The sequence below is a fragment of the Staurois parvus genome, unplaced genomic scaffold (genome assembly GCF_062004578.1).
Source record: "Staurois parvus isolate SC_StPar_1 unplaced genomic scaffold, SC_StPar_1.0 ptg000608l, whole genome shotgun sequence".
Classification (NCBI taxonomy): domain Eukaryota; kingdom Metazoa; phylum Chordata; class Amphibia; order Anura; family Ranidae; genus Staurois; species Staurois parvus.
This window is the reverse complement of record NW_028318404.1, coordinates 2,403,016-2,430,746: the sequence shown is the minus strand read 5'-3', so window position 1 is coordinate 2,430,746 and position 27,731 is coordinate 2,403,016. Positions and strand designations below refer to the sequence as shown.

Here is a 27,731-nt window from a genome sequence, read left to right as displayed (position 1 = left end):
CCCATAGCAAGCCGTTTGCTATGGAGGCACAGTGTCTGCTTGCTCCCGAGCTGTGTGTCTATAGAGCTACATTCCATAGACTCACAAAACTGAACTTAGTCCCCCCACTTCTTCCTCACTGCATTTGATTGACAGCAGCAGGAGCCAGTGGCTCCTGCTCGAGTCCTATATGAAGAGGAAGAGAGAGGAGAAGAGATGCAGCCGTGCATAGCACTGGATCTACTCTCCCCTCTCTTCCCCTTCACACAGGGAAGGGGGAGCACAGACAAATATAAGAACTTCTCTTTTTTTTTTTTTTTTTTTTTTTTTTTTCTTTTTTTTTTTTTCTTTATCGTAGTTTACAGGACACAGAGCAGGCTATTCATGACTGACACCTATAGGTGAATGGACACTGGCCAACCAATCAGAGAAAATGTCCTCCCCTATATAACCCCTCCTACACAGGAAGTACTTCAGTTTTTTTTTTGCCAGTATCTGTAAGGTGGATGATCACTGAACATGTGCCGCATGTGTTTTGTGTGCATACTTGGAGGTCTGGAATGGTTCTGCTGAGAACCAAGGACTTCAAGAATCCTCAGGGTTTTGCCTGTAATGCAGCCATATAGCGCTGGACCCTGCATAATGGAACCCTGTGCAGTGTTTGTTCTGAGCAAGGTGCTTTCCAGCAGGGTGCTGTACGGGTCCAAGGCAGTGGCCCCACTTTATGGGGACTGAGTCCTTGAAGATCTGCATGACAAGGCCCGCTGTGATTTGTGAAGGTTGGACTCCTGTTATAATTCAGAGTTCTGCGGCGGAAATGGTAAGTTTACATTTGCAGTGATTCTTTAAAAAGAAATATGACTGGTCATTTCTCCCGGCGGCCACTGGTGGCAATGTTCTGTTTGGTTTGACAAGGCCATGTTGTGTGGGTTTTAGGACTGCAGTTTTCTCCTCCAGTCTCTAGATGGCGTGGGTCTGTTGTGTGTAGCCTACTCTTGTGCAGTAGAGGAAGGAGGTAGAAGGGCAGCCTTTTTTTTTTTTTTTTTTTCTCTTTTCTTCTTCCTTCCTTTCATGATTGAAGTTACACATGGGCTGAAGGATGAGGCTCCTGTGAGAAGGTTGGGTCTCACAGCAGTTTATGGCTGGATAATGAGGTTTACGTACTACCTATGGGGGAGCAGCATGACCAAACAGAACACAATTATAAGCTGCATTAGTCCATTACTCTTCATATTCTTGGTGGGCTTGTACAGCTGTTTTCTGATATGGACTGGGTAATGTGTTAGGAACGTAAGGATGCCCCATCATTTGCAAATTAATTTTATCAACCTGCACAGGACTGAATTCAAAGGCACCCCGAAAATCAAAGGGAAAAAATTCTGCAGCAGGCTAGTCCATTTTGCTGAAATTTCATTGCAGCAACTCAAAATGGTACTCAGTAGTTTGTATGGCCCCCCACATGCTTGTATGCATGCTTGATAATCTTGGGGCATGAGATGGTGTCCTTTGGTATTTCCTCCCAGATCTGGACCAGAGCATCACTGAGCTTCTTGACAGTCTGAGGTGCAACCTAGTGGCGTCGGATGGACGGAAACATGATATTCCAGAGGTCTTCTATTGAATTTGTTAGGTGAGTGTGGGGGCCATTCAGTGGTATTAATTCCATCATCCTCCAGGAACTGAACTGCCTGCATACTCTTGCCACATGAAGCCAGGCATGGTCGTGCACCAGGAGGAACCCAGGACCCACTGCACCAGCATAGGGTCTAACAATGGTCTAAAGATTTCATATCGATATCTAGTGGCAGTCAGGGTGCCATTGTCTAGCCTCTAGAGGTCTGTGTGTCCCTCCATGGATATGCCTCCCCAGACCATCACCATAACATGCTGCCTGTAACATCATTCAGCGTGAACAACATTCTCCACAGCTTCTCTGGTGTTCAATGGCAAATGCCAGGCAGTGAGCACAGGGCCCACTAGAGGACGTCAGGCCGCTCTCACAAAGTCTCTTTCTGATTGGTCGGAGACATTCACATCAGTGGCCTGCTGGAGATCATTTTGTAGGACTGTGGCAGTGCTCATCCTGTTCCTCCTTGAACAAAGAAGTAGATACTGGTCCTGCTTCTACAGCCCTGTCCAGCTCTCCTAGAGTAACTGCCTGTCTCCTGGAATATCCTCCATTCTCTTGAGACTGTGCTGGGAGACACAGCAAACCTGGCAATGACACATATTTATGTGCCATCCTGGAGGCGTTGGACTGCCTGTGCGACCTCTGTACGGTCCAGGTATCGCCTCATACTACCAGTAGTGACACTGACCCTAGCCAACTGCAAAACTAGTGAAAAACAGTCAGAAAAGATGTGTAGGGAAAAAATGTCAGTGGCCTGTTTTGGGGATTGTTTCATTATTGTCCATCTAGTGCACCTGCTGTTAATCAGTTTCAGCCGCTTTGGTGTTAATGAAATTAACAACCCCATCTGCTACTTTAACTGGTCAATATCCCAGGAGTTTAATTGACTTGTTGCTAATTTGTTGATCACATTTCCTGGTTGGTGTTGGTCTGGCATTGCAGCTATATCTGGTAAGTGAAGCCACAATGGATTACCTGGAAAGCGCCTGATTTCGTCTGAGCTTTTCTCCTCTAGATTTTGAGGCTGCTGTGTGTGGAGAAGTATCTTGGACAGAGGATGCTAGGGCAGTCTCTGGTGATTCAAGACACTTGACACAAGCCCAAAACCAAACCAGGACGTGAGGTCTATCTTAAGTCACTTAACATAAATCTAGATGTCTTTCTGTTTCAGATAGGGTCGGTTTAGTGGTGGTCTCTGCTAGAGGGAGATTTCTGGGGCTCCATTGTCCTTTTAATGATGCATATTTTTGTGTACTGATTTTTTTTTTTTTTTTCTTCAGGCCCATCAGGGGTTCTGTGTTTTGCAGTAAAGCGCTGTCATTTTTTTGTTTTTGTTTTGAGGCACTGCTCTTTGGACTGGCCACAGCCTTTGGGCAGTACGCTTTGCTCTGGATTTTTGGAAGAACCAGTTGTAAAGGTTGTGGTCAGGGTTTGGTCTGACAATCCCACGGTAGTGGCTTATATCAACCACCAGGGCAGCATCAAGGGTCCTGCGGTTCATAAAAAGGTGCACCACATTCTGTCTGGGGCAGAACAGTATGTGCGTCTTTGTTGACCGTACATATTCTAGATTTAGGAAAATGGCAGGGTGGTCCCTGCATTCCAAGACATTCTCAGCAATCTTCTGACGTTGGGGAACTCTGGATCTACAGACTTCCAGGTTTTACAACAAGTTAGACAGGTTGTGTCCAGGGCAGGAGTTCCACTGACAGCCTAGTCCAGGAGAGCTTGGTACACTTCTGTTTCACTCAGGCCTATTGTTTTGGGTCCAATAACCTATCCTGCTTTACGATAGCTAGGATTAAAGGCTGGGCTGTTGAAGCCCAGGTCTGCAAGGTTAGAGGGATCATGGTTCCTGTTTTTCCAGATTGTTGAGCACCAGGAAGCCGGCTTCTTGAGCTTCCATAACAGGACCTGTAAATCTTATTTGCCTGGTTTGAAGCCTTTTTATTTCTCCTATCAGGAGGGAAAATGGAGTTTAACTTTAGGTGCGATTTAGGGTCAGATTTTGGCACTACCCAATTTTTCCCCAGAGATCATTGTTTCGCATTCCTTGATTCGTACTTTGTACAGGATGTAACATGGATGGTCCGGTCTGGTGTCCTTTAACTTGACTTTGTTCTTTTGATAGTAGTCACTTCAGCAGGAAGAGTGTAAACTGGTGGCTCTTTCACGTAGGGAGCCGTTCTTGGTCTTGCAAAATGATGAGGTGATGTTGCGTCCTCATCCATCTTCTGGACTAGTGGTTTTTAGTTTTCACTTAAATCAGGACAATGTCTTGCCTTTCTTATTTTCCTAGTCTAAAGTTGGCAGGGGAAAGATAGCTGTATACTTGAATGTAGGTCGGATGGTCAGGATTCACTTTAGTTTGGTGGCACAAGGCGGGATTCCTGGTTTGTGCTGCCAGAAGGGCCCAGAAAGGGCAGGTGGCTTCCAGATCAACTATTTATTGGATTTGCCAGTTAATCATTCAGTCCTATGGTTTGAAGGATAAGGTCCCACCTTTTCGGGTGAGAACACTCTACCAGGAGTGTGGGGACATCTTGGGCGATCCGCCATCAGGCGTCAGTTGGTCAGATTTGCAGGGCTGCTACATGGGCTTTGGTTCACAAGGTTCTACTCGATGGATGTGAGAGACACAGAGGACTTTGCTCGCAGCATCTTGCGAACTGCTTGTGAAGTAGGTCTTGTGGGATTGTTGGCGGTGGCTATCATGGTGTCACCCTCCCCTCAAAATTTCTTTATTGCTTTGGGACATCCCACATGGTCAAGAATAGCCTGCTCTGTGTCCCGTGATGTACGATAACAAAAAAAATTGGATTTTTTTTTTCTACATTCTTGCCTGTAAAATCCATTTCTTGGAGTACATCACAGGACACAGAGGTCCCTCCCCTCTTTCTGGAATTTCATTGCTTGCCACAAAAACCAGAAGTACTTCTTGTGTAGGAGGGGTCATATAGGGGAGGACTTCCTCTCTGATTGGTCAGTCAGTGTCCATTCACCTATAGGAGGCAACCCACATAGTCATGAATAGCCTGCTGTGTGTCCCATGATGCACCCCAAGAAATGCATTGTACAGGTAAGTATGTAGGAAAAAAAATCACATTTTTACGTTAGTATTACTTTCACCACAAGGAAAACGCTGCCTTATAACTTATCAGCCACACAGGAAATGCATTTTTTTTTCATTAGGTTGGCCAACTACTAGATTTTTATTTGAGAAGGAGCAAGAAAAAAAAAAATTAATAGTGTAAAGCAGGATAGAAGTCTGCATATGTAATGCTACATTATTTTGCTTAGTGTGAAATTCTCATACTGCATGCTGGCTGAAGTTTCTTGGGAGTGTGTTTGTTTGCCAGGATACCCCTATATGTGCACTCAGCCAACCCATCCCAGTAGCTGCAGTTTGTAATGGAGCCCTGGTGATGGCATTGCAGCAAATTGAATATATGTCTATAAAGAAGCCAAGTTAAACTTTTTGCTCTCTGCAGAGTTGGTGAGAGGTTTTAGGTCTTTGCTTTACCTGGAAATGAGCTTTACTTGACCATGCAGCCCCAGGCTTAAGGTGACTGTGTTTGTTATTTGCAGTTAGTTTACAATGTACACAATTTTGTCTGGCAGGAGTGTCTGCATCAGAGGGCCTAAAACACCTTAGGCTAGGCAAGTAAAACAGGATTTTTGGGCTTGGCATGAAATTCTTTTCTTGCAATTTATTAGGAGACAGAGTTAAAGAGTAACTAAAGACAAAATATTTACTTTTTTTGATAAAGTGAGTGAGATTTCAACACCTGTCAGTTTTTTGTTCTGTGTTCCATTAGGGAGGTTTACCTTCTCTATTTAACCATTATTATTGAAAGTGAAAGAAAATTCTGAATGTTGGGTTGACACCAGAACAGTAAGAGGGGACATTTTCCAATGGGGGCACTACTTCTGGCGACACCTGAGATTTACTCTAACTTCCTGTTTGGCTATGGGACAGGAAGTAACAGGAAATCTGTTAAATGGGATGTAGATAAAAAAAAAAATAGGTGTTATAGCTGTCATTTCCTCCAAAACGTGAGGAAAAGAGAGTTTTTAGTTTGCATTCTAACACAAAGTTGTGCTGCTGCCTAAAAAAAAATTGGACAATAGAAAAATTGCTGGCAGTCAGCCAGATCTAACCCATCCCACTCCCATAATGCTCCCGTTTTGTGGAAAAGCAGTAATAAGAGTTGATCATAAAGATAGAGAGGGTGTGACCTGTGTCCCCACCCAATGAACTTACCAAAAAACATATATATTTTTTCTTTGTTCGTTGGGGGATACACAGTGCAAGTGTTTAAGAGTGCAGGTTACAGAGGGGTACTTGCAGCCAGCTGCAGGGAAGGATATATGGCCATCTGTGACCTAGTAAGGCAGCAGGCAGCCCATGGCTTGTCTCTGAAGAGGAGTGCAGCAGTAGTGGTGCAGGCTTCAGGTGGACAACAGTAGAGGCTGTGAATGCATGTATGCAATGTGGTAGTTATGCAGCATTCTCAGTGCAATTGACTCAAACAGGGAGCTGTGAAGGTGCAAGGTGTCAAAATTCAAAGACCGCATAACTGCCACTTCCAACCTAGCCAGAAAACCGTGTTGCAGCTGGAGCTCCATGCATTAACCCCAGCAGTGTAGCAGATGGAGACAATAGCAAATAAGCAAACATGGAGTTTCAAAAGAGCAAAGCCCTGCTGGGACTGCAGCCTCTACAGCAGGAGAGTGCCAGGGCAGGCTCAGGGAACATGCCCCCATTCAAGCAGTCTTCATCCCCTCTGGTGGGTGTACTACCCGAATAGTCTACAGAGGCAGGGTTCCATCAGCAGGTACTGTATGTCACAAGCATGGACCTGTAAGGTGCCCCGTGCCTGACTCGCACAGTACATTGGATGGCTGGAGAGTGCCTGAAGCAGATCACATTGCAGGTCAGCCCCGTACCGTGTGCATGGTGGGGGCTGGGTGCAGTCTCCAAGGCTATGCAGAGGATCAGTTGATCTAAAAACATGAAAGAAACAGAACTCTCTGGCTCTGTAGTAGGCATAAAAGCTTGAATTGAAAGAGATCTTGATAAAAACAAAGTCCACTAGGTGAGGGGTTTGTTAATTAGAGATGTGCATTCAGCATAAAACTGGAGCATGATGGGATTGAAAGGGGTATAATCTGGCTGACAGCTTTATTTGCTAGTGTCCAGTCTCCTGTAGACAACAGTATATACCTCTTATCTTAGAATAAATCCCTGAGTCCTCCAGTGAACCATAAAGAAAACTATTTCAGCTTTTAATTTTTTTTTTTTCTCTCTGTACCATAGGGGGCTTGCTCATCTGCCTTCCCCGAGAGCAGGCTGCTCGCTTCTGTGCAGAGATCAAATCGCCAAAGTATGGAGAGGGACACCAAGCATGGATTATTGGCATAGTGGAAAAAGGAAACCGGTCGGCCCGGATTATTGAGAAGCCACGAATCATTGAGGTGACTCCAAGAGGAGCTGGGAGTAGTGATAGCAGCAGCACTACACAGAGCTTTGATGGACAATGTTAAAATACGCATAGTGCCTGTGACTGCTACAAAAGTATAGCTGGACCTTTTTAATTTCTTTGTGAATGGGGAATCACTATGGGAGCGAAACACAAACCTGGATCTGAAACTTGATTTTTTTTTTTCTTTTTTCTTTTCTTCTTCCAATGATGGAAACATTTCCAACAGCCCAAAGACAATCAGTGTATTTTCTTTTTAACCTTCACTCCTCAGCCCAGGCCTGAGCAGCTGGGTTTGTGTGATGTGAAGAAGAATGGACACCAAATCCCTGAGGACCCCTCCTCTATTTATGATGCCTCTTTCTGTTAAAACCTGTGAAGGGCTGGAAAAGGCTGAGACAAACTCCGAGGAAGGGAAGACAGCTAAAAACATTGGCTTGGGCCTTCATAATGTTTTCAATAAACTGTCATATCAAACCAAATAAACCTCTTCTTCTTGCGTCACACATTGGCTATACTCCCATTTTTTTGGTTTACACAAACAATCAGGTATCGCAACATTGCCTGAAGGTCATTTGTGACCTTCCCAGTATTACACATCTGCATCTCTTTAATAAAGATTAGTAGATTTGCCCTCTGTTGCCTATCTGGATGCCAAAAGTGGTACAGCTGGCAATCTTACTAAATGGCTGCTGAGTTAAAGATCACTAAAAAGCATATTTCAAAACCACATGCATTTAGAGGTATAGTACTTGCACATCCTGCTGCCCCATGCATCATGTCTTCACACTTTAAGAACTAGGCAGCTTAAAGTGGAATTTTAGTCAGAAAATGTAAGTCCTACTAGATCACTTCATTCTGGCCTCTTTTACAGGTATACTATGTAAAACATTAAAAATAAGTGCCTATACTGTTTAAAATCCAGCAATACTTACCCTGCTCTGCACACGCTCAGTTGCTCTCTATTTTTAGGCACTGTGCCAAATTTGTAAAGGTTTTACTGCTGCACAGAGGCTCTGGGCTTCAGCAAAATGGCAGCCTCCAGCAAGGAGAAACAGGAACAATGCTGGAGGCAATTTACAGCACACACTAATTTTGGTAGCATAATTATTCATGTGGCATAGATATTCCTTGCTAAAGAACTTGCTTTTAAGCACCTTCTGTATGACTGGCTCTTGGTGCTACTGTGTAAATGACAAAAGGGTGGTGAACGATGTCACAGCCCACAACAGGATACCAGGCACCTGATGCACCCAGAAGTGCTGAAAATTATCCAAAATAGCCACACAAGATAGGGAAGATCTGGGGCACAGGTGGCAGGACAGGTAAGTGTTAACACAGAAATTTTTATTTGTTCACTAAGAGCTGCATTGGCTCTAAGTGATATATGAACTACATGTAGCTTCAGCTACATACAGTACACATTGCTTAGTTCCAGCTATTAGACTTTCCATCTTACACCTGGAGTAAAACAGAGTTGGGCTGAGTGCCACCCAGCCATTCATATGCAGCTTTGCGTTTTGTAAATGCACACATGGAGTTCATGACATCAGTCTGCCTAAGCCAATCGGAGAAAGCTTTGTATTCATTCAGACTGCAAATGGCTGAGCGCACCAGGTGTAAGATGGGAAGTCTTTGTCTTGCAGCCAGAACCCAGTGCTGTGTACTGTATTTAGCTGAAGCCTCATGCCGTTCATAAACCACAGAGCCAATGCAACAATTAGTGAAGGAAATGGTTTGTTTAAAAGCTATTCTCCAGGTTTCCTGTCACTTTTAGTAGTTCATTTGGAACAAGCTGGTCCAAATAAACTTATGTAAACAGAGAAAACCATAAAGCACAATCAATGTACTGCATTGTTACACAGGGGCAGCATACTTCATGTGCAGGCTCTGTATAGATTTATAAAACATGTATGCAAGAAAACATTTTTTTTAATTTTATATATATATATAAAAGATACAATATGGGGGCTAATTAGGCTGAATGGAATATGCAATTTTTCTTCATACTAAGTCTAGGTTCATATATATGAATTTCTGTCTGTGTTTGTGTGGGCATAGTATATTCATTTGAATGGGCCGCAGGAACACAGGGAAAGAGTCCCTGACCCTTTTCTAAAACCACAGCAGCAAGGAAACTGCATGGGGCTTTGGCACAAAGTGTTTCTACGAACTGAAAAACATGCCATCTATTCCAATGTGTGGGTGGCATTGAGAATTAAGGGCACCCCTGTGCGTCTGCTAAACAGCAGTGTGTTTTGCTGCCGTTGTAGGAACATGTGCAATTTACATGCCTACTTGCAATAGTGTGAACCTAGCCTTATTGCTTGCTGCTCAGTGACTTGCATTTTTAAAGGATAAGTTCACATTTTAACAATCATAAATGCACTTTTTTTTTTTACCTGCAAAAAAATGTGCATTTATTATTTGTTTCTAGAGTCCCTAAAGCACTGCACCAGCGATCGGCAGATTGCTGATGCAATGCAGGACTCCTGCAGATCTGTCAGTCTGTGTGCCCAAGCAGATACTTGCTGACAGGAAGACTTAATGAACTACCACAGCGCTGTGGTAGTTCATTGAGAACTACATGCTAACAACTGCAAAGGCTGTTCATTCACAGAATACTGTGAATAAGTGATGCAGCTGCATGGCCTTTTTGTTTTTTTAAATTGTGACAGCAGGGAGGCCAATCCATTCGTAACATGTTATACCCTGAATATGGGTGTAACGTGTTATGAAAGGTGAACTTCTCCTTTAAGGCAGACACAACCAGGCAACTAGCATTTTCATATGGAAGTTAGCAATGACAGCACTATTTTTCTCATTACAGGGGTACTTTAAACTATTCAAAAAAAGTTTGGATTCCTTTTTAAAGCAAAATATTTAAAAGTAGCTGTGTTTTATTGATAGATTTCAACAGACAGGAAGATACGAGTATGCCAGAATGGAGTCTGATAATGGGACCCTGCAAATGAAAGCAGAACTCTGTCACTTATAGGAACCAACCGATTTTAGTGCTTGAAACAAAGAATCTGCTTGGTTTCCATTGGCCATCAGATGCTTCATCACTTCTGGGCCGCAGTTTTTATGATGACTGTAAATCATTTAACACGTATAGCTGATTTAACACTGTCTTATAACATTTTCAACAAGTGTACACTTATTAATAAGTCTAAGCAAGTGCTGTCCTTAGTCACTTGACATCTTCCAGTCTGCCAAGCAAAAAAAGTTCCAAAAACACCATCAACCTCTTTCTCTAAAATATATATATTATATACATTCTTCTTGTAGTAGAATATTTACAGTAATAAGGGGGGGGAGTCCCCAAACATAAGTAGATGGAACATCATATTTGTTAATCATCCTTCAGTAACTAGCTTTGTCAGATTACAAGAACTCCAGTGCACACCACATAACAGGCCAAGGAATCTTTCACAAAACAATACCAAGCTGCACTGTGGTGAAATACACATCCTGCTGCAGGTACAGTGCATTCGCAATAAGGAGCAGTTGAACAGCTGAATTCTAAGCTGGTCTTTATTTCCATGGGGTGCTGTGATCTGCAGTCTTCAGCTCACAAGGTGTATGGCGTCTAAGGTAGCAGGCTGTGCAGTCCTTAGTGTTGAGCAGCTATTGTATGCAATCCATGACATGGATTTGCAGTGTGTCCATATCTGGGGCTTTGTACTGACACTTGGGGCAGCGATATTCCTGAAGTTCCACCACAGGGTGGAAAGAAGGCGCTGGCACATTAGAGTACTGCATAGGGTAAAGTGCTGTAAAGAAAGTACAAAACTTATTAATGTTCAAAGAAAAATGACTGTAAAATTCAGGGGATAAATTCGTGCTACTCACAAGGTTGGTTTGGCCGTGCGTTGTCAACATGTCTGTTCCTCATGTCTTCCATCCTCGACCTGCAACACACATTGGGGGTTATTTGCTAAAACTGGAGAGTGCTCTGCAAAGAAACCAATCCGCTTCTAGGTTCTTTTTTTTCCGTCAAATCTTAGTTGAACAAACTGAAGTTAGAAGCCAATTGGGGTAGGGAGATCTGTGCCTTCACACTAGTAAATCAACCCACAGTATCATCTATAATACAAACACTGCAGAGTGCAAAATCTGGTGCAGTTGTGCATGGTAGCCAGACTTTTGTTCCTTTACCTTTCTCGCTTTAATTCCTCCAGTTGTTCCTGCAGCTGCTCCTTTTCTGCGTGAAGCCGTTCCCTCGCCTGCCGTTCTGCCTGGAAGTCGGCACAAAATATATCTGCCTGGAGGGGTTAAAAAAAAAAAGTGACGTCATTAAAGCAGGTGTACAAGGGCCAAAAATCAGCCTGTTCAATAGGAACCGGCAGACTTTCGGTCTGTTCAACAGAGTATGGTCTAATGACTGGCTTCTGGTGAATGGTTTGATCAGCGATTGCAGTTAATGGGTGATCTGTGTATTCTGGCGCAGGATGCCGTTTGAGCCACAACCTACTACACTGTATGCAGTACTACTTTTTTTTTTTTTTACTTCTCAGTGCACACTACCACACTATAGTACTGGAAACCAGGCAAATTGCTTTGTCTTTCCCTTGAGACTGTGCTGGGCAAAGGTGCAAAGTGCAGCGAATCAGCATTTTCTGAAAAGAACTATGGCAGCCACCATATCTTGGTAGAATCACTACACTCACCTTTCATTTTAGTAAAGTGGAAGTTGTCACTACAGTCTTAACACTGACCATACATGATTCGTTTTTTCATTCAACCAGGAGGCTGAACAGATTCCTCCATCCACACAAACAAGGCGGATAGAATTTATCGCTCCCCCACCGGGACATTGTACAGCATCAAACACCACTGTCAGAAGCAGTGGCAGCAGCTTCTGATTGTCAAAGGGACATGTTGGAAATTTTCATCAAAAACAGTAGACTTCTGTCAAGTGAAGACTACTACACACAGAAAATCAGCTGGTTCAGCAGGAACTGGCTGAATTTCAATCGATGTATTGCCAGCTTAATCCAAATAAGTGCATATACGGTATCAGACTCTTAGTCTACATGTGGCATATCCTGGGTCAGTCACTCACTAAGTAGAGAAGGAAAGCTAAATGTGATGACCCTGCAGCTTGCACCTTCAGAAGAAAATCTGACATGGCATCTTCCACTCTTAATGCCATTTGTTTGATTTTACCATCTGTAAAAACCTGTAGGAAGCACTCGAGGAGAACTGCTGTGTTTTGTTTTTTTTTACCATGAGCACTGTACACTGGTTTACCTGAGCTTTGAGTACACCAATGGTCTCTTTCAGGCTCTTCTGCTCATCTGTTTCCATTTTGAGTTTGTCTATGAGTTCTTGTTTGGCTACCAGAGCCTCTTCGGCCTCCTGCAGTTGTTGCTTTAGTTCTTGCAGCTGGAGGTCCATGCTCTGTTTAAAGGAAATCTCATGTTAGTGAACCATTCTCAGAACTAATCACTCCAGCGATTGGTTTGGATACTTCTTACCTTCATGAGTTTTTCTTGCTGAAGGCCATTCTTGATGTGAGCATCATATTCTTGAAAGAGTTTGTGGTATGCAGCCTGAAGTTGGGCCAACTTCCTCCTACGGAAGCACAAGTTTCCTGTCAGTTGGACCTTTCTGTCCCAATATCCTTTATCAGAAACATTTTTCAATTTCAGATGTTGGAGGTTTCTTCAGTAGGTCTCTCTTTATACATTTTGGGGTGTCGAAAGCTTGCTAAATGCAAGCAGCATAAAAACAAGTATGAAGTCAGCTGGCATTTGTTGTTTTCACCCTTCTGCCACCAGAACTAATATCTTCCTGCTCACACCTACCTGACCCTAGGGTGGGGAATGACATGCGCTTTGCTGGCTCATAGAAAGGAGCACCCAGCTTGTCATAAATCCTGCCACCCTATAATCCTAATAGGGGCCCACAGATGGGAGAAAACTGGGGCCATTTCCTGGTTTCCCAGGCCAGCCACTTCTAAACTGGCATCTATCAGCTGCTCTGATATTTACTTACTTTTAGTTGACCTACCCAACTGTCTCACAAAAATAATGTCCACTCATTACCATATTTTGCCTATTCACTTGCTCTAACCACTCATGTTCTATATGGTAAAGATTTTTTTTGCAACTTGGGTAGCAGATGCTTTAGTTTTATAGAATATTTGTTGCCATTCTAGTTGTGATTATAAAAAAACAAAACATTGCAACCAATTTTGATATTCTAGTACTTTATAAATTAGATTTGTATATTTTGATGACTTGTGTAGAACAGTAGCCATAGCTAAAGTCTAACAGCTCTCAGGTCTTCCTTGTAGACCTTATAGCCCATTTGTAGGTATTAAGTCCCCATCCCAAGTCATTGGACATTTGTTTTGTTTTTTTTTATCCTGTCAGTTGTAGTTTTCCCAATAAGAATACTACAGAAGATAGTGATTTCCATCCAGTTATCATGGTTAAACTTAATCTGTAGCCAATGACAAGCAGTATATGCATATTTTTTTCCCCCACCCAATTCAATTAAGAAGTGATTAGTGTCTACACCTCAATCCTTTCCACTATCTAGGATATAATAAAGGCTATGTGTACCAGAAGAGACTATTAGAAGGTTCACTGCAAATACTTTTGTGTACAGGGTATCCCCAACCAACACAATGCTGCCTCTTTGGGCACTTACTGCTATTAAGACCTCATAACAGTAGCTCTCATGGATGCTAGAACTATATCTCGCTTGATTCAATAAAATGAATACAGTGATAGAAAAACTATCAATTAAAGAGCTTGCCGCAGCTTGATCCCTGAGCCAGGATGATACTTCATAATCTGCAGGGCACAAACAATGACAGGAAGACCAAAAATTGCTGGAAAAACAGCATCGTGCAAACTGATCAAGCATGGCTAATTAAGCACTGGCCGACCACAGATAGCCAAAATGATGGCTCCACCGTGGCCGGCCAGTTCTGGGAGGGCGTCATGACTTCCTCCCAGAACGCGCCCTCCTGGCGATCTCCGTGACATAGCTGATCATGTGATGTGGTAAAAGGCCAATCACAGCAGCCTTTTACCATGTGATGAGCCGTGGCCAATGACAATGCAGTTGCCGGTTGCACTTTCCACATGCTGTCACAGTGTGAGGAAGGTACTGCCGATAACCAGCAATTGTCAGAGGACGGCTCAGCCCTGATGATCAGTGCCCAGCAGCGCTGCCCATCAATGTCACCTATCTGTGCCGCCTATCAGTGAAGGAGAAAAATTACCTGTTTGCAAAATTTTATAATATGAGCAAAAAAAAAAAAAAGTTTTTGTTTCTTTTTGTTTATAGCGCAAAAAATAAAACAGCCAGCGGCGAGTAAATACCACTAAAAGAAAGCTCTATTTGTGTGAAAAAAATGTCATGTGTACAATGTTGTATGACCGTGCAATTGTCATTCAAAGTGTGATAGCACTGAAAACTGGCCTGGGCAGGAAGGGGGTATAAGTGCCTGGTAGGCAAGTGGTTAAATGAAACCATGTCTGCCATCACTGCCCCTCCGTTCCTAAAAATGCTAGTTACTTTGCATTATGCCAACCTTCAATAAATTCCAAGGCGATGACCCACAACAAGTAAAGCTGAACAGAACTGGCCATATCTGTACTTTCAGAGAAATCGATTTCATATTAAAAGCAAAGGCTCTGTCAACTAGCATTTTCAAAGAAAAAAAACAAACAGTGGCTAGTTTCCTTAAATCACATTATCTATTTCTTATGCAAAAGAACTTTATACTGTGATTCATCTAGGTAGTCAACTTACAAAGGTCCTCAGCGGTGGCTCCTGACTTTAGGAAGGGGCTGCACATAGTACTGATGTAAGGTTACAGGAGATTGTTAGTGACTGTAGGCATACCACAGGTGTGGTCAGGAACATGGTATATGAGACTGCCACTATATAACCTTTTTACAGTTCAGTACTTCTACTGAATACTGTGGTCTGATGACAACACAAGTACCAAAGTCCCACATGTGGCCTTCAGGTTGGGCACCAGGGAAATAGTTGAAGCTTAAATGACTGGCACAGCAGTTTTCATCTTTTATTACTGAACAATATGGGCTTGATTGACACCATTTCTGTTGCCATTATCATGCATTGAAAGTGCTTAATGCGCTTGAGTTGACAAGCCATTTTCTTTTAATGTGCTGTTGCACAGGTATTTTGTTCACAGCAGGAACCGAAATACGTTATTTTTATCTCCTTAGTGTGCCTTACAACAGCCTGTGCCACATTTTAATGTGACAAGTTCCACTGGACCTACACTGAGCAATGTAGCCAAATGTGGGGGAAATTGTTCCTTTTTAATATGGAATCACATCCCCCTTTGGGGTGTGCTCTCAGTAGCCCGGCTTGCTTTATAAAGGTGAAAGGAGGAGCTATTCTGGGAGCAGCAGACACAATGTCCCTCTGAGGGATGGCATGAGGTTTAAGACATGACCCAGAACTTTATTAAGTAAAATGTGCGCTATAGCAACCCCTCTTGAAGAGCATTAGTGGCTTCCAATTTCAGCTGTCAGACAGCCAGAGTCCCCTCTGCTCATCAAGAGCTAATCAGAATTGTTCCTGAACATGTGATCACATACAGGATGAAATCTCAACCTCAATGAAAGCCTTCAGCCTGTGTAGATAAACACTTTCACCTTCAGGCTAGAACATCAGCTGTCAGAGTTTCACTACTGATAAAAAAAAATACATTTATCTAAATCATAAAGTAAAAAAAAAAACTTACATCATTGGCCTACACTAAAAATGGATATTTTTTCTAAATTAAAATAGTGTACCAAATAAAAAGCTTTACGTGTCCTTAAAAATATGTATAGAAGTTTAAATATACAAATTGATCAATAAGTTTGTTAACCAGTTGCATTCCTGAGGATTTACCCCCTTTCCTGACCAGGCCTCTTTTTGCTACTCGACGCTGCACTAATTCAACTGATAAATGCTGCACCCAAAACGAAATTTACGTCCTTTTTTTTCACACAAATGGAGCTTTCTTTCGGTGGTATTTGATCACCTGCTACATGTTTGGTAAAAAAAATCCCAATAAGTATATATTGATTGCTTTGTGTGAAAGTTATAGCGTCTACAATATGGTATAGATACTGCAATTTACGCCATTTTTTTTGCTATACAGCGCAGTGCTAGTTTAATGGACAATTGCGCGGTCATGTAATAAGGTACATAAATTTAATTTATGTCCTTTTTTTCACACAAATATGGCTTTCTTTAGGTTGTATTTGATCACCTGTGCACTTTTTATTTTTGGCGCTATGAACAAAAAATTTTTTGAAGAAATTAAAAAAAAAAAAAAACAACAATTCTCATTTTGGTCATAAAAAATATCCAAAAAAACAAAAATTTCGTCAAATTTAGGCCAAAATGTATTCTGCTACATGTTTTTGGTTAAAAAAATCCCAGTAAGTGTATATTTATTGCTTTGTGTGAAAGTTATAGTGTCTACAAACTATGGTATAGATAATGGAATTTACATAGATTTTACTTTCTGACTGCCCATCACATTTCTTGAGGTGCTAAAATACCAGGATAGTACAAACACCCTCAAATGACCCCTTTTCGGAAATTAGACACCCTAAGCTATCTGCTGAGAGGCATATTGAGTCCATGTAAGATTTATTATTTTTCCACAAGTTTCTGGAAAATGACAAAAACTTTTTTTTTTTGTTTTACACAAAGTTGTCATTTAAATGAATTATTTCTCGCACAAGCCATGGGTATATGTGGAATTACACCCCAAAATACATTCTGCTACTTCTACCGAGTATAGGGAAACCACCTAGACTTTTTGGGAGCCTAGCCACATACAGGAGCCTGAAATCCAATGACCACTTTGAAAGCCTGAAGGTGCGTAACTTCCTCATTTCACTTCCTCAATACCTATCACAGTTTCAAAGGCCCTGACATGCCAGGATAGCACCGACCCCCCCCCCCCCCAAAATGACCCCTTTCTGGAAAGTACACAACCCAAGGAATTTAAAAAGAGACATGGTGAGTATTTTGCAGATCTCATTTTTTTCTCACAAGGTTTTGAAATATAAAAAAAAATAGAAAAATTTTTTTTTGTTTTTTTTTTCTTAATTTTCCAAAAACTTGTGGCAACAAATGAGATCTGCAAAATACTTACCATGTTTCTTATCAAATTCCTTGGGGTGTCTACTTTCCAAAAAGGGGTCATTTGGGGGGGTTTGGTCCTACCCTGGCATTTCAGGGCCTCAAACTGTGATAGGTAGTCTGGAAGTGTAATGAGGAAATAAAGTCCTTTTAAAAGCCTGAAGGTGCTTATTGGATTTTGGGGTCCTGTGCTTGGCTAGACTGCCAAAATGTCTCTCACATGTGGTACCCCCATACTCAGGAGACATAACAGAATGTACTTTGGGGAGTAATTCCACATATACCCATGGCATGTGTGAGCAGTAAATCATTTAAGTGACAATTTTGTGTGTAAAAAAAAAAAAGTCATTTTCCAAAAACTTGTGGTTAAAAAATAAATTCTTCTATTGATTCAACATGCCTCTTAACAAATAGTTTGGGGTGTCTACTTTCCAAAAAGGGGTCATTTTGGGGGGTGGGGGCGTTTTATGCCCAGCATTAGAAGTTTATGTCACACATCACTCACTCTTCTAACCACCTGAAGATCAAGCCTTTCCTGACACTTTTTGTTCACATGAAAAAAATCAGTATTTTTTGCTAGGAAATTAATTTAAACCCCCAAACATTATAGATTTTTTTGAAGCACACACCCTAATGAATAAAATGGTGGCTAATACAATGTTTTATGGCACATAGTACTCACGCAGCAATTTTTCAAAAGCAATTTAAAAAAAAAACAAAAAAAAAAAAAAAAAAAACTTTTTTTACTTTTAATGCACAAAAACACAATATATGGGCCAATTGTTTGGTAAGAGATAAAAGATGATGGTATGCCGAGTAAATAGATACCAAACATGGCATGCTTTAAAACTGCGCATGCCCCGTTCAATGTGACAAACTGCATACATTTTTAATATCCATAGGCAACGCTTTAAAAGCTACCACTTTAGATTTACAGAGGAGGTCTAGTGTTTTACTGCCCTTGATCTGATATTCACAGCAATACCTCACATGCATGGTGCAACCGCTGTTTACATACCGGCACAGGGTCAAAGCTTGTGCACACAGCTGTGCGCGCATGGGAGGGGCGAGTTTTTTTTGTTATTTTGATTTTTTTTTTTTACATTTGTACCTTTTCATTTTTTTTGGATCACTTTTAATGCTATCACAGGGAATGCAAATAACCCCTATAACTTCAATGGGCATTGTCATGTATTCTTTTTTGAGAAATCTGGGGTCTATCAGATTCTAGATATCTCCTCTGCCCTTACATTATCTAATCAAACCATGATCGGTGTGATCAGATGCTTTCCCAATTTACAAATGGCGCTGTTTATATCCTGCGAAACTGAAGTGATGAAATGGTTGTAGTTTCCGAATTCTTAGACTGTAGAGATGATTGGCACCACTCTGGTCTCCAATCAGCTCTATGGTCAGCTGGCAGAAACACCGGCTGCATTCTCAGGTTCCCCCGATGGCACGGGACTGCCCGAGAAGGCCGTGGAAGGGGGGAATCATATCCCGCTGCTTGTAAAAGCAATCCTGCAGCTAATTAGCCACTAGGATTGCTTTTACATGAAAGCCGATTGCTGTCTGAAAAAAACGATACCAGGATGATGCCTGCAGCTGTAGGCATCATCCTGGTATAACCATTCAAAGTCCAGTTATGTACCAGTACATCGCTGGTCCTTGTTGGGTGTATATGCTGTGTTTTGTTTTTTTTTGTAAGCAGCCTGTGGACTGAATAAAAAAAAAAAAAAAATCTCTGCCAGACAAAGTGTGTAGTATGCCCACCATTAGACTATACCGCCCTGCATCCACCCACTTCTAATGGTGGGAACACATTAAGTCACACTTTGCCACATGCGCCAGTTCCAAGATTGAAGCGTGCCACTGTTTAGACATTTGTATAATAAAAATTGTCCACGTATAAGTGGTACCCCATATGGAAAAAGGATGACACCAAGTCCCCAACTATCTTGCCACTGCTCCCAGTGTAGTCTGGGCATCCGGGGGGCTACACGTGACTATCTATTCCCTCGTAAATCCAAAACTTATAAGTTAGCCTGTTGTCCTCTCACAGGTCTTCTACATCTTGACCCCATATCTGGCACGCTTGCTGGAGAGAAATTGTTTGAATGCAAGGCGGCCAGAAAAATTAATCAGGGACTCAACGCATATGTTTTGCTGTGGAATATAGACATCTGCAAATTTTTGGTTAAGGTGATTTGCGAGGGGCTGAATTTTGTGGAGCCAATCAAATTCAGGTGTATTGTCATTGAAATGCATAAACCACATTATACGCTCATATCTATGCCTGGCCATGGCAGCAGAGAACACGGCATATGATGAATCGGGTCTGTGGACCAATACAACTGCAATTCATTTCTATTAGTAATGCCCATGTTGAGGGTTAGGCCCAAAAAAAATGTAAATTCGGAAACTAATGAGTTTCCATGCGACTGGTCTGGCAAGGTTTTGATTAGGTTGGCGGCGCTAAATTGTTGTGCATATAAATTGCTTTGATCCACAATCAATGCATACAGATATTCCGTGAAAAACAGCTCCAAAAATCAAGGGGAGTAGTTAAATTTGCTATTTCCACCTGAATTCCGGGTTGTGCAGTGAATGGGGGAAGTACGGGTGCTGCAGAATTTGTGAGCTGTCAATCGGGATTTGCAAGCACATCCGGAAGGACTAGGAGCTCTATGGGCCTCTGTGCGAATTCATGGTGGCTGCGGGACAATACTTAAGCTCGCCACTGCACTTATGGGACTCGCCAAGTCATATTGCAGTGCTGGTATTATTATTATTATACAGGATTTATGGTGCCAACAGTTTGCTCAGTGCTTTACAGTATAATGGGAGACAATACAGTTCAATACAAGAGGGTCCTGATCCTGGGAGCTTACAATCTAAGAGATATGTGAAGACCGCTGGTGCTCGCCAGTTCACCAAAAGGTAGCGCGACACTAGTACTGGCACTCTGCTGCATATGAGAGTCATCAAAATTTACTGGCAAGTGCTAACAGAGATCAGGCTTGATTCTGCGAACACTGTGGTTTTGTGTGCAATGTATCAAGTGACAGTGACCTACTGACACTGCACTTGCTGGGGGAGAAGGGGGGGGGGAAGCTTAGGGGCTAAACGCAGGTGCCAGGGCTGATCCCGCTAACGCTGAGTTTTTGGGGATGCTATACTAATGTGAACGCTGGTATAGTACTGATCTGATCAAAGATATTGATCTGTTCAGACACTATACTAGAAATGGAGTTTTATTGTGCATGAGCGTCTTCCTGGCAGTCAAGGGGTTAAATGTGATGACTGGTGTACTGACAGGCAATCTGACGCTATCTGGGAGGGGCGTGAAAACCACGGGAGCGCAAAGCGTGTGTGTGTGTGTGTGTGTGTGTGTGTGTGTGTGTGTGTGTGTGTGTGTGTGTGTGTGTGTGTGTGTGTGTGTGTGTGTGTGTGTGTGTGTGTGTGTGTGTGTGTGTGTGTGTGTGTGTGTGTGTGTGTGTGTGTGTGTGTGTGTGTGTGTGTGTGTGTGTGTGTGTGTGTGTGTGTGTGTGTGTGTGTGTGTGTGTGTGTGTGTGTGTGTGTGTAGCAGTATTTCTGTAGGGCGGTCAGGAAGCGGTTTGTGTTACGTCACTGAGTTACTTTAACTGACAATTGCGCGGTCATGCAACACTGAACCCAAATTAAATTTACATCCCTTTTTTTTCCCCCCCACGAATTGAGCTGTCTTTCGGTGGTATTTGATCGTCTGTGCAGTTTTTATTTTTTGCACTATAAAAAAAAAAGGCTGACAATTTTTAGGTAAAAAACAATATTTTGGACTTTTTGCTATAAAACATGTCCAGCAAAAAAAATTTTAAAAAATCAAATTTCGGCCAAAATATATTCTGCAACATGTCTTTGCTAAAAAAAAAAAAAAAATCCCAATATGTGTAAATTAATTGGTTTACTTGAAAGTTATAGCGTCTACAAATGGCGGGAAAGATACTGGGATTTTTTTTTTATATACTAATAATGGCAGTGATCAGCGACTTATGGCGGGACTGCGGCGGACATTTTGACACTGGGAGGAACTGACTTGGGGTCACTGACATCCCCAGTGACACCAATACAGTGATCAGTGCAAAAAAAAAAAACCACTGACACTGTGCTAATGGCATTGGGGAGGAAGGGGTTAACTTTTTTTTAGGCGATCAAAGGGTTAACTGTGTGAGGGGAGTGTTTTACTAGTGGGCGGGGGATGTGTACTTCACAGGAACACACTTATCCCGAGAGCTAAACTCCGCTCTCAGAATCAGTGTGTTAGGAACTGCCAGGGAGCAGAGCTGCACTGAAAACAATGCAGCTGTGCTCTGTGTCACTGTTTGCCGGCAATGACTAGGTAATGACTGGCCGGGACCCAGTGATTGACACCCACGGCCACGATCGGCGGCACGGGTAGGGCGGTTGCGCGCGCCCCCTACCTGTTTTGTAAAATCACGTTTTAAAAAGTAATTTCGCGCAGCGGTGCCTCCCTGTGGCCGTTTTTACACAGTGGCTGGTCGGCAAGCAGTTAAAGTGGAAATTTTAGTCAGAAAATTAAGTCCTACTACATCACTTCAGACTGGCCTCTTTTACAGGTGTAGCTATATTAAAAATAGGTGCCTATACGGTTTAAAATCCAGTAATAAACTGTCTCTTCTTGCTGTGCACACACTCAGTTACTCTCTATTCTTGGCACTGTACCTAAAATCAGAGCCACTAGAGGCCGCTCAGCTGACCGGTTTAAGATTTACTGTTGCTGAAGGGAATGCAGGAGTGACAGAGTGCAGAGGGAACACAGATTAGGGAGTGAGAAAATAAAGTGGGGGTGACAGGACAAACTCTGCTGCCAAGGAGACACAAGAGTTAAACTTATAAGGATAGTATCTTATCTCCCGGATATGCTCTCCTTTATCTCTGCTAGAGAGGAAGGCTGACAAACTACTTTAGCACTGCAATCTGAATCCAGACATACAAGCAAGGCTGGAAATTAACATATTTTACTTGAAGAAAGTTACATATAGTATTTGAGACCAATAAGATGAGGAGTGTTTCCAATAGGGAAATATCTGCTTTGGGCTTCAACAAAATGGTGGCCTCCTGATAAAAGAAACAGGAACAATGCTGGAGGCAAGTTACAGCACATATTAAATTTTGGTAGCATAATTAGTCAACTGACACTTAAAAGGATAAGTTCACCTTTGGGAACATGTTCCCACTCCTTCAGCTGTGCTGTGATCCGCTGCCTGTGTGTGACAGCAGTATGGGAAGAAGTTCCCTGTACCAGCTGTCACTTTTTGAAAAGAGTGCATCACGACCATGTCATTCATTAAACAGAGTTCTATGAATGAATGAGCTACAAGTACCAACATCCTTTGTGGCTGTCGGCTTGTAGTTCTCAATGAACTACCACTGCGCTGTTGAGCTTCCTGTCAGAGTGTAAGCTGTGTGCCCATATATCATACAGGCAGGCAGTTACAGTCTGCAGGAGTCCAGCATTTGCACCAGAAGTCTGCTGATCGCTGGTACAATTCTCTCCAGGCTCCAAAAAAAAAAAAGGAGTACAAATGGCCCTTCTACTGCAAAGACCTGCCAGTTAGACTTTTTTTTTTTACCTGACACAGGAATTGTTTTTTCTTTCCATCCAGTTTTCATGGACGGTACAAGATGGCAGATACAAGACACAAATTCATGCAGTTCTGTATTCATTTAGATTTTTTTGTAAGCAGTGTAGGTACTTGAATTTGACTTGATATTCACATGGATAGGCAAGTGGGGGATATTATGCAACATTCTGAAGCCTGTTTTCTTGGGTAGGTGGGTGGGTGGGTGGGAGGAGAAGGATTCCCACTACATCGGGATGTGGCACGGTCCCACTTACTTGAATGGAGCATGTTTTTGCAACATGCTAGATAAAGCTGGTCACTGTGTGACTGCAGCAATGTGTACAGTTGAGGGAGGTGAAAACATCAGTCAACTGTTTTTATAACCCCACTGCAGGGCCTTGCCGTCCCTGTACACTACACCTGAGATCAGATAAGAGGAGGGAGAAGCAGCACAAGAAGCATGCTAATAGAAGGACAGAGCAGAGTGGATCTCATTAATCTGCTGCTTCCCTTTTCACTGTCCAGTCACAGGCTGGGGAAGGGACAAGACCTTTAAGTGTTACTGGACTGCAGAAGGAAAAACAAAATCCGTTCTCCTGCTCTGCTAAAATGGGACTGTGCTGCATGGGAGAGCTGTGAAAATCTCAGAACCGGATTGACGTAAATACAAATCGTTTGGCAAGTATGTATTCAGCTATGTATTTATCGGTTTGCCTGCAGTTTACTAACTCCATGTTTCATTTACATTTTAATAGTTTGTTTTGACCAAGCTGCTCCAAAGGAACTAGTTCCTACTCTAATATTACTAGCAGCAGTGGTGCAGGGACTTCCCATCAGAAAATAAAGATGGGCTGAGTGCTCCTCCGCCATTTACAGAAGCTTTGTATTTTATGAATGAATTCCTAACAACTTAGGACTGATTGAAGACTCAACCTTTTCCAGCACCATCTCTGCTGAGGTCAAATGGTTGTTAGGGAAGATCCTGGATTATGTTACATATTTAGTGAGGCTGAAAAAAAGAGTTGTTTAGTTCAACCAATAAGTATAAATTGCAGCACACAAACAACTAGTCCAATGTTTTAGCCTTGTTTCCAAGACACAAAAGCAGTCTGGGCTACCTGACCCCTGAAACATATACAGTGTAAGGATAATTCCGCTGTGTTTGGTAGATCTAGCACTCAAAAACAAGGATTTACTAGTGACAAGCAAAAGAATTCCAGAACAAGCAAGGTTGTATATATTCAAAATCATGTTGAAGATTGTTTTGATTGGTAAGCTGTGCAGGCGAACAGTGAGGAAAGCATGACATGGGGTAGTATGTGCAGGACAGGAGTGCTGAGTGTATGATGGGGGGGGGGGGCATAGATGCAGGAGAGGAAGGCGAAGGGTACAACAGTGGGCAGTATGTGCAAGAAGTAAAACAGCCATAAGTATGTTCAGGAGAGGCATGAGGAGCACGATTGCTGTCAGGATGTGCAGAAAGAAGTTCACAGAGTATGATAAGTGGCCATATTTGCAGGAGAGAAGTAGAAGATGCATGGGGATTATTATTATACAGTGTTTATATAGCGCCAAAAGGTTTGCTCAGCGCTGTACATTAAAGTGGGGGGACAGTACATGAGACAATACAATACACGAGGGGTACGAGGGCCCTGCTCTTTCGAGCTTACAATCTAGGAGGGAGGGGGTAGAGGTACAGGAGGAAGTGGCTGTGGGGGATGGAGTGGTAGGAGGAGTGGAGGAGAATGGCTGTTAGGTAAGGGTGGGGTAGGCTTCCCTGAAGAGATGGGTTTTCAGGGTGCGCCTGAAGGTGAGGAGGGTAGGTGACAGTCTGATGGATTGGGGTAGGGAGTTCCAGAGGATGGGGGAGGTCCTGGAGAAGTCCTGCAGTCGGGCGTGGGAGGAGGAGACCAGGGAGCTAGAGGGTAGGAGGTCTAGTAAGGAGCGAAGGGCACGGGTAGGGTGGTATTTGGGTATCAGGTCAGTGAGGTAGTTTGGGGCAGCGTTATGAATGGCTTTGTATGTCAGAGTTAGTAATTTGAATTTAATGCGTTGGGCAATGGGGAGCCAGTGAAGGGATTGGCAGAGGGGGGTGGCAGAAGTGGAGCGATTGGTGAGGTGGATGAGTCTAGCCGCTGAGTTCAGGATAGACTGGAGTGGGGATAGCCTGTGTTGGGGTAGGCCGGAGAGAAGGGAGTTGCAGTAGTCTAGGTGTGAGATAATAAGGGAGTGTACGACTTGTTTAGTGGTGTCTGGGGTGAGGAACATGCGTATCTTGGAGACGTTGCGGAGGTGGAGCCTGCATGAATTTGATAGTGATTGGACATGAGGTTGGAAGGAAAGGCTTGAGCCCAGGGTGACACCTAGGACTTTGGCGTATGGGGTGGGATTGATGGTGGCTTTGTTAGTCCTGATGGAGAGGATGGGGGGCACGGGCTGGGGGGAAAACTAGGAGCTCGGTTTTGGAAAGTTTTAACTTGAGGAAATGGAGCGACATCCAGTCTGATATGTCGTTTAGGAGGTGGGTGATGCGGGCAGAGATGGTTAGTATGTGCAGGACAAGTGTGCGGCCTGTACATTGGGCAGTATATGAAGTAGTGCAGAAGGTATGATGTTTAGAACTACGTGCAGGCAAGGACGGTGGATGATACAATAACATTTAGTAGGTGCAGGAGAGGAGTCCAGGGAGGGATGTGCGTGAGTGTAGGGAGGAGAGGCAGCTAAGAATAGACGTCTGGTTTTGGGACTGCGGAGGGGAAAAGATGGTGCTAGTGGGATCATAAGGGGTTCGGACAAAGAAGTAGTAAAAAGAGAGATCACCGCTGGAGGCAGAATCCTCAGTGAAAAAATGGAATTGGGACTTATCTTTTACACAATAAAGAATGGAGGTAATTGATTTTCAGCCACCTTGGAAAAAGTCTATGCAACCAGTTAAAAATGCTGCTGCCACCCTGTGTGCGCTGGATCTGTTGGCTGTGTGAGCAGATACAAAGCTTTACCTGGAACTCATCATACTAGAGGTGCAGATGATTCCTCCACGTCCTAAAAAAAACATGTATTAATTCTACCAAGCCATTAGCAGTTGTGTAAGTCCTAGGTGAATAGGCTGTGAGAACATCAGGGCCCCACAATCAGATTCTGACCTCCTAGAATGCTGGACACAATATTCCTATGATAGGGTTTATATTAAGATGGGGCCCCAAAATAATGAAATTTAGGTATTAAAATAGGATTTTAACACTGCTGGGCAATGTAAAAAAAAAAAAAAAAAAAAAAGGTTGACCACCTCAGGATGAAAGGATAGGTCCAGATATCTGTCACTATAAAGTTACTTACATCTCCTCACTGGCATTCTGCCGCTCCACTTTCAGTGCCGTCTCTAGATTCTGCACTTGCATCCGCCGCTGGTCCAGCTGCGTCACATGCTGCTTCATCTGGAGCTCCCACTCTCGCTGCTGCTCTCTCAATTTCCGCAGGCTGCAGTAGAACAAGTAAGATCACATTTCACATCTACAGTCTTTTCATTGGCTGTAATGTGTAGGCAGCCATTTAAAAACAGAGACTGAACACACCACTGTCCATTCTAAATGATCAGTTTCAGGTGGATTAACCCTTTAACAAAACAGATTACAAAAAAAAGAGCTGCACACTGAAGGTTTTTTACCTCAGCCTCTACAACCACTTTAAAACAAAACTTAGCCATTTACATGACAACCTCCTACATGTCTCCTCCCTCTGACACAACCGCAGAAAAACTGTGAATACTTTATTTTTTGCTTGGCACCATGTTACACTCTCAAAACCGGTGTAACGTTGCAAAAGGTGGAGTTATTGTTTAAATGAAAAAACTCCAAAATGTTTATTTTGTCACCAGAACAGGGGAATCTTTAAATGGAGTAATTTGTTTCTTCCCCTTTAACAACCTCTCCCCTATCCAGGTGCTAATAACACAGTCTTGTGCTCCTAAAGAGGCCTACAGAGGTGAACTCGCCAGGGAGGATTGGCCTTGTACAGAAGGCCTGTACAGCTATGGTAAGTATAACATTTCTCACTGGAAATCAATGTCAGCACACAAAGAAATGTTACAAATCTCCCCTTTCAAAAAAAGAGGCATCTACCCACTTGAAAGAGTCATCCTCATGTCCAGGACCTTTGGCCAACATATTATCAATAACTACTGGATCTCAAATACCATATATACATGAGGCGTGACCAGGGGCGGACTGACCGTTTGGAAATTCGGGCACTGCCCGAGGTCAGTAGGGGGCCTCATGAGATGCCCCTGATACCTTTTTCATAGGCTTTTTTGAGTTTGGGCAAGGACACAGGGGCCCCATGATCCCCTATTGCCCGGGGGCCCAATGAGTTGTCAGTCCGCCCCTGGGCGTGACACAATATAACATGTCAGTTCAAGCTCTGATGCTTCAGATTTTATCATACATGTATGATTATCAACTAGAATTAACCAATCACACAACCTGTTCCTCATTTTACATCAAAACGGAAACTAGAATGGTTTAGGTCAATTATATTTTAGTATTGTTGTACGGTTTATGCGCTTTTGACCTTTTTATTATATATAAACTATATAATATATAAACTATTTTAGAAAAAATGTAATACTTGACAAAGAATTCTCAAGGCATTATGGGTTAGCCAAAAAGATATCACACTTATTTGATTATTCCTGGCACTAAGCTGTTTGAAAAGGGAGTCAATGCTGTGATGGCTTGTGGAGTAAACAGGCTTCTTTCTGTGAAAAGAGTGAAGTGCCATCTTCTGGGTGGATAGTAGACTTTGTAATAATTTCATTTAAAGTGGTTGTAAACCTCAGACATGAAATATGAACAAAGCAAATGCCTCTATAGTGTG

At 42.7% G+C, this 27,731-nt stretch overlaps 2 protein-coding genes across 5 annotated transcripts in view; one reads left to right on the top strand and one right to left on the bottom strand.

Moving 5' to 3' along the window:
• Window positions 1–7,598, top strand: part of LOC149449677 (selenide, water dikinase 2-like) — a 29,995-nt gene extending 22,397 nt beyond the window's left edge. Inside the window, exon 8 of the mRNA XM_089692956.1 lies at window positions 6,930–7,598. Coding sequence (XP_089549082.1) covers window positions 6,930–7,156 — 227 coding nt within the window. The 3' untranslated portion in view covers window positions 7,157–7,598. The remainder of the gene's footprint in view (window positions 1–6,929) is intronic.
• A 2,374-nt stretch (window positions 7,599–9,972) lies between these two features.
• IKBKG (inhibitor of nuclear factor kappa B kinase regulatory subunit gamma) overlaps window positions 9,973–27,731 on the bottom strand; it is a 62,783-nt gene continuing 45,024 nt past the window's right edge. For all 4 annotated transcript variants that reach the window (XM_089692948.1, XM_089692949.1, XM_089692950.1 and 1 more), the window contains 6 exons: window positions 26,196–26,336; window positions 12,576–12,672; window positions 12,349–12,498; window positions 11,254–11,360; window positions 10,948–11,006; window positions 9,973–10,868 (listed from right to left, as the gene is read on the bottom strand). In XM_089692948.1, coding sequence (XP_089549074.1) covers window positions 10,723–10,868; window positions 10,948–11,006; window positions 11,254–11,360; window positions 12,349–12,498; window positions 12,576–12,672; window positions 26,196–26,336 — 700 coding nt within the window. In that variant the 3' untranslated portion in view covers window positions 9,973–10,722. The remainder of the gene's footprint in view (window positions 10,869–10,947; window positions 11,007–11,253; window positions 11,361–12,348; window positions 12,499–12,575; window positions 12,673–26,195; window positions 26,337–27,731) is intronic.